Below are 5,928 nucleotides of genomic sequence, written 5' to 3' on the forward strand. Positions count from 1 at the left end.
AGATTAATTAAGCTATCTGTGGATATATGTAATTAACTCATATACAAACACTCTAATAAATATTGATCATGTTTTATGTCAATAGCCTACCTGTGGGTAGCTAATTAATACATAAACATATCAAAATTAAAATATTTTGGTTTTCTATGTGCAAATCATTATAAGATAAAACCATTATAGTGATATCAATTTCTTAATTATGCACATTAAGATAAACTAATCTTTTATCACTTATATATATTAATTTAAACACATATTGTAACTTGAAACTTAAATCAAACAAAAATTCAAGTGTACAAACATCATAACTTAAAGCTTTAATTTTCAGTTCTTTAACCCATAAATCTTTTATTCTTAATGGATTAATTAGATGTTCATAACCATAAGCTCTGCTACCACATGTTAAACATTCTTTTAACATGAACCCCAAGATCTTAAACATCTATATTAATTACATAATAGAATCATAAAGAGGGTTAAAGTAATACCTCCACTCATTGTAGAAATGATGCTTCATTAAATGGTTTCTTCTTCTTCAGTGGCTTGGCTTGAAGACTTGAAAATAAACTCTTAGATGATCTTTAGGTGGAAGATAAGGTTTCTCTCCCCTTTCCTATAAACTCTTTTCTTTATGTGTTGTTTTTGTTCTTGTGATGATTTGTGATGGAGCAAACCATCTATTTATAGGAGGGAAGAGGATCTTATTCCTCATAAGGGTTTTGTCTTCTAATTTAATCTCAACCATCCATCATAGTAGAGATGAAGACAGTGGTGACAAGTGTGAGAATAAGTGTCTAGCATTGCTTCAAACACAACATGCAACTTCACACTTGTTCTTTGTCCTTATAAGCATAAGCTTCACATGTAGCTTAACATCTGTCCTTTTAGTTCCCAAATGATTAAAAAACAAAATATAACAAACCCAATTAAATAAGCTACTAACTATAGGTAAGAAATAATTATTTTCTTACACTGCTAGCATCAGAGATGATGTTGTGCATTGGCATTCTCCTCAGCTTCCACATCATTGTGCCGTACTCGGTTCCTCAGTACGTCGCCTCTGCATTCATCACTTTTGTATCCGCAGAAGTGCTTGAAGGCGTGAACTTATCGCTCTTATCGAGGGTAATGTCATCGAGGCTGTCTCGAGGAACATTCAACGGAGGTTTACTATCAACAGAAGCTGGTACGCTTGCTCGGGTCATAGCGGATGGGACCATAACAGTTTCAGGATACTTACCGGAGAAGTGGCTCTTGAATGTTACTTTGCTTCCCTCGTTTCTAATTTGCATCTTTTCCATTGTTGCAACCGGCGTTACTTACAACTCGCTTTACGAATAACTTCAAAGATACTATGTCATATATGTGTAATGCAAACAAATCTCTGCTATAACTATAAGTAAATAAACCATCAAGTTAAAACCGAATAAACGGAATTTGAAACCAAACCAACAAATTGAACCGGGAGTTAAGTCTCTCTCTCGCAGTTAAACATACTCTTGCATACGCCAAATATCACAGAAGGATTCTATATTACCGACCGACTGAATGCAGACGAGCATCTTCTTTTGCTAAGAAAGAGGTTGAGTTTGTTTCTTAAAATGGGGATCGGATTTAATGTACAGTAATTGGGTTTGGTGGATGATGGTTCTCTGTAAACCGATTAATTTTTAGTGTCTAAAATAAATTGAACCAAAGATGAGATATCAACAAAACCGAAAACCAATAAAGTGAACCGGGGAGGTTAAGTCTCGTCTTGCATCGCAATTGCAATTGCATATACCAAACAACAACGCCGAACAAGTCAGCAGCAGCTCTCTCTATTTAATTAGATTGGTAGCGGCGGACGGAGAGAAGAAGGACGAAGCAATCAATAATTTTAACAATGGCGGCGGATATGCCGGAGGCAACAGTACGGAACATTCTAGACCAAGAGTCACTAAAATGGGTTTTCGTCGGAGGTAAAGGAGGTGTCGGGAAGACGACTTGCAGTTCGATTCTCGCAATTTGTCTCGCCAGTGTTCGATCCTCCGTTCTCATCATCTCCACCGACCCTGCTCACAATCTTAGTGATGCGTTTCAGCAGCGCTTCACTAAATCCCCCACTTTGGTTCAAGGTTTCTCTAATCTCTTTGCCATGGTAAAAGCTTTTCTCCTATTCTCTTTTCTTTTTTTCCTCTTCTAGATCGTGGTGGAGTTATATGATCTTATGTGGAATTAGGGTTCTCTCATTCAAATTTCAATCTCAATCTGCGTGTTCTTCTTATCNNNNTTTACTATCAACAGAAGCTGGTACGCTTGCTCGGGTCATAGCGGACGGGACCATAACAGTTTCAGGATACTTACCGGAGAAGTGGCTCTTGAATGTTACTTTGCTTCCCTCGTTTCTAATCTGCATCTCTTCCATTGTTGCAACCGCTGTTACTTACAACTCGCTTTACTAAACAAGTCTTATCTACCTACGGTTAAAGATGAGGTGTGTAAATAAGTAATTAACCGACCAAGTTAAAATATCTTCTTTTGCAACGGGATCGGATTTGTATAATTGGGTTTGGGGGCTGATTTTATAACATGGTTCTCTATAAACCGATTTAAACCGAATATATTGCACTAAAAAAAAAGTAAAAAACCATAACCACCAAAGGAACAGATAAAGAGATATCAACAAAACCAACAAAGTGAACCGGGTCGGTTAAGTCTCCTCTTGCATTGCAATTGCAATTGCAAATAATGTACAAACAACAACGCCGAACAAGTCAGCAGCTCTCTATTAATTAGATTGGTAGCGGCGGACGGAGAGAAGAAGGACGAAGCAATCAATAATTTTAACAATGGCGGCGGATATGCCGGAGGCAACAGTACGGAACATTCTAGACCAAGAGTCACTAAAATGGGTTTTCGTCGGAGGTAAAGGAGGTGTCGGGAAGACGACTTGCAGTTCGATTCTCGCAATTTGTCTCGCCAGTGTTCGATCCTCCGTTCTCATCATCTCCACCGACCCTGCTCACAATCTTAGTGATGCGTTTCAGCAGCGCTTCACTAAATCCCCCACTTTGGTTCAAGGTTTCTCTAATCTCTTTGCCATGGTAAAAGCTTTTCTCCTATTCTCTTTTCTTTTTTTCCTCTTCTAGATCGTGGTGGAGTTATATGATCTTATGTGGAATTAGGGTTCTCTCATTCAAATTTCAATCTCAATCTGCGTGTTCTTCTTATCTGAATTCGCTCGATCGTTGGATCAATTTTTATGATTGATTGAGATTGATCCCCAACAGTGTTGAGGTTCGGAATTTGCATATGCCCACTCTGATTTTGGGGAATTAGGTTTTGGAATTTGGATATACGACCAATTTGTATTCTCTTGGTATGGCTTCTTTCTGGCTAAAATAGAGAGCTTTGTTTGGATAAATTTATAGATAGATAGTAAAATTCGAGGCTGGTTTTGCCAAATTCAATGTCAATTCAAGCAGAGGTTTTATAAAACTGCTGTTTTTTTCTGGTGGTTCTAGATCGCCTCTAATAGACAGGCTTGATGATGAGTTCATGGCTAATCTTCTTAAAGGGTGTGTCTGTTTCTATGTTACCCACACACACTCCTTACCTCTTGATAGTGAGTGACTCTTGTGTTTGCTTTTCTCAGGAGGTGGATCCTACCGTTGAAACTGATGACATGGCTGGTCCAGAAGGCATGGATGGTTTATTCTCTGATTTGGCTAATGCGATTCCTGGAATCGATGAGGCCATGAGTTTTGCTGAGATGTTGAAGTAATTTATTACACTCCAAGCTAGCTATTTGGTTCTTCTAACAGTTGTCTGTCTCGCATTAACGATGTATTATCACTGACATGTTTCTATTCCTTAGGTTGGTGCAAACAATGGACTATGCAACTATTGTGTTTGACACTGCTCCAACTGGACATACTCTCCGCCTGTTACAGTTTCCAGCCACACTAGAAAAGGGACTTTCCAAGTTGATGTCATTGAAGAGTAGATTTGGTGGCTTGATGACTCAGGCATGTCTATAAGCTTGTGAATTTCAGTTTGCTTGTCCATTGATATTGCTCTTTGGTTTCTTCTTTTGCTGATTTGTCATGGAACTTGTTGCTAATGCAGATGAGCCGTATGTTTGGCATAGAAGATGAGTTTGGAGAGGATGCTCTGTTGGGAAGACTTGAGGGCTTGAAAGAAGTGATTGAGCAAGTAAATCGGCAATTCAAAGACCCGGTAACATTTTCTCAACTTCTTTGCTATTTTCAGTTCTTATTGACTGTTTTCTTAACTCTGGTCGTGAATTTTTAGTTTTAGATGCATGACATTGCTCTGTAGCATATAATTTGATAGCATTCATCAGCGTTAGTGAAAAGTCTGATACATATTTGACAAACTCTGCTTTTTAAGATAAGAAATTGACACATGTGGCTCTTTTACGCAGGATATGACAACGTTTGTTTGTGTCTGCATTCCCGAGTTCTTGTCTCTCTACGAAACAGAGAGACTTGTTCAGGAACTCGCCAAGTTTGAGATCGACACACATAACATTATCATCAACCAAGTACTATACGACGACGAAGGTGCCTATTTTTTTAGCAGTTGTGTCTTTCGTCTCGTATCGAACTTGTTTTATATGCAAATTTAACAATTGTTCTCACATGTCTCTTATGTAGATGTGGAATCCAAGTTGCTCAGAGCAAGGATGAGGATGCAACAGAAGTATCTTGATCAATTTTATATGCTATACGATGATTTCAATATCACAAAACTTCCTCTGCTTCCTGAAGAGGTAAGAAGGCATGACATTTATTATAAGATGAGAAGGAACACACTTAAAACCAAACCGAAGACTAATATAATTTGCCTACTAAGAATATGGATGTCTGGATCACAGGTGACAGGGGTTGAAGCGTTAAAGGCGTTTTCACATAAGTTCTTGACGCCGTACCATCCTCCGACTAGCAGAAGCAATGTAGAAGATCTGGAGCGGAAAGTACACACATTGCGTTTGCAGTTGAAAACAGCTGAAGAAGAACTTGAACGGATCAAGAGTGGCTAAAGAAAAGGGTTTGTTCTTCCCTATGATGGTAAGTTTCTTTCTTCACCAGATTCTCTCGGAACTGATTTGCTTTCTACATGGGCGGTCTTGTAGATCTGGGTTTTCATTTGGGTTACTTGTTGATTATGATTTGAACAATTTTATAGGTGGAAAGTTAAAAACTGCATCTTTTTCTCTCTTTTAAGTTCTTCATCTGGCCGACTCTTTATAGGGACCAGGATCAAACAGAATCATCTTTTACGTTTTGTGTTGCATTGGATTTATTTTCAGTTGTAATAATCATATTATCAATCATGCAGATAGACTCTAGTACTCTTTACCAATACATAAATCATTTTGTTTTAGACTAGGTGCATTTTATAATTAAAGCTGATGGGTCTGTTGTGTGACATAATTAACTTGAGGGGTCTTAATTACTGTATGTAGAGACTGGTCTTTTTAACAGAAAAAACAATGTTTCCATGATAAAACAAATACAGTAGTAAGATCCTACCAAAAAAAAAAATACAGTAGTAAGATGCGGGTGTTCTAAAAGATGAATTTTGATTTACTTACAAAACCTTACAAGTTGTTGTGTTCAATAAGTTTGGTCTTCATCGGTATAACAATAGTAGTTATAAATAAAAATAGAAACGAAACTTATTCCCACGTCACGGCGATAGGGCTTCTGACCTTGTACTTGTCACATATCCAAACCAAAGCTCCAAAGGAAGAAGATGACGAATTCGTCGAAGCTTCTGGAACAAACGTGACCGTATAACTCAACCTCTCTCTCACCTTCTGAAACTTGAGAACTTGCGGCTCCACTCTCACCTTCACACCTCTGGGTTCCTCAACGTGGGCCATATACTCACAAGCAGGTGACCCAACGTTCGTCACAG

The 5,928-nt window shown here is 38.1% G+C and overlaps 2 protein-coding genes and 1 pseudogene across 5 annotated transcripts in view; 2 read left to right on the forward strand and 1 right to left on the reverse strand.

Moving 5' to 3' along the window:
- Positions 1–1,341, forward strand: part of LOC104743094 — a 24,607-nt pseudogene extending 23,266 nt beyond the window's left edge.
- LOC104758472 (ATPase GET3) lies at positions 1,781–5,345 on the forward strand. 4 transcript variants are annotated; one of them, XM_010458761.2, is made up of 8 exons: positions 2,746–3,086; positions 3,638–3,762; positions 3,860–4,010; positions 4,111–4,221; positions 4,430–4,568; positions 4,662–4,777; positions 4,883–5,075; positions 5,194–5,345. In XM_010458761.2, the coding sequence occupies exons 1-7, from the start codon at positions 2,832–2,834 to the stop codon at positions 5,045–5,047; spliced, it is 1,062 nt and encodes a 353-aa protein (XP_010457063.1). In that variant the 5' UTR covers positions 2,746–2,831; the 3' UTR covers positions 5,048–5,075; positions 5,194–5,345. The 4 variants fall into 4 exon arrangements, with proteins under 4 accessions (XP_010457064.1, XP_010457063.1, XP_010457062.1 ...); XM_010458762.2 differs by lacking the exon at positions 2,746–3,086 and adding an exon at positions 1,781–2,140 and having other exon boundaries at positions 4,883–5,345; XM_010458760.2 differs by having other exon boundaries at positions 4,883–5,345.
- Positions 5,572–5,928, reverse strand: part of LOC104738604 (subtilisin-like protease SBT1.1) — a 4,741-nt gene continuing 4,384 nt past the window's right edge. Inside the window, exon 3 of the mRNA XM_010458765.2 lies at positions 5,572–5,912. Within this exon, the coding sequence (XP_010457067.1) occupies positions 5,687–5,912 (226 nt within the window). The 3' untranslated portion in view covers positions 5,572–5,686. The remainder of the gene's footprint in view (positions 5,913–5,928) is intronic.

Source organism: Camelina sativa, chromosome 14, assembly GCF_000633955.1.
Source record: "Camelina sativa cultivar DH55 chromosome 14, Cs, whole genome shotgun sequence".
Taxonomy (NCBI): Eukaryota; Viridiplantae; Streptophyta; class Magnoliopsida; order Brassicales; family Brassicaceae; genus Camelina; species Camelina sativa.

Coding starts and splice junctions, on each gene's coding strand:
- LOC104758472 (XM_010458762.2), top strand. CDS start 1,886: ATGGCGGCGGATATGCCGGAGGCAACAGTACGGAACATTCTAGACCAA. Junction 4,011..4,110: donor TTGGTGGCTTGATGACTCAG/GCATGTCTATAA, acceptor TTGCTAATGCAG/ATGAGCCGTATGTTTGGCAT. Junction 4,569..4,661: donor AGTACTATACGACGACGAAG/GTGCCTATTTTT, acceptor TCTCTTATGTAG/ATGTGGAATCCAAGTTGCTC.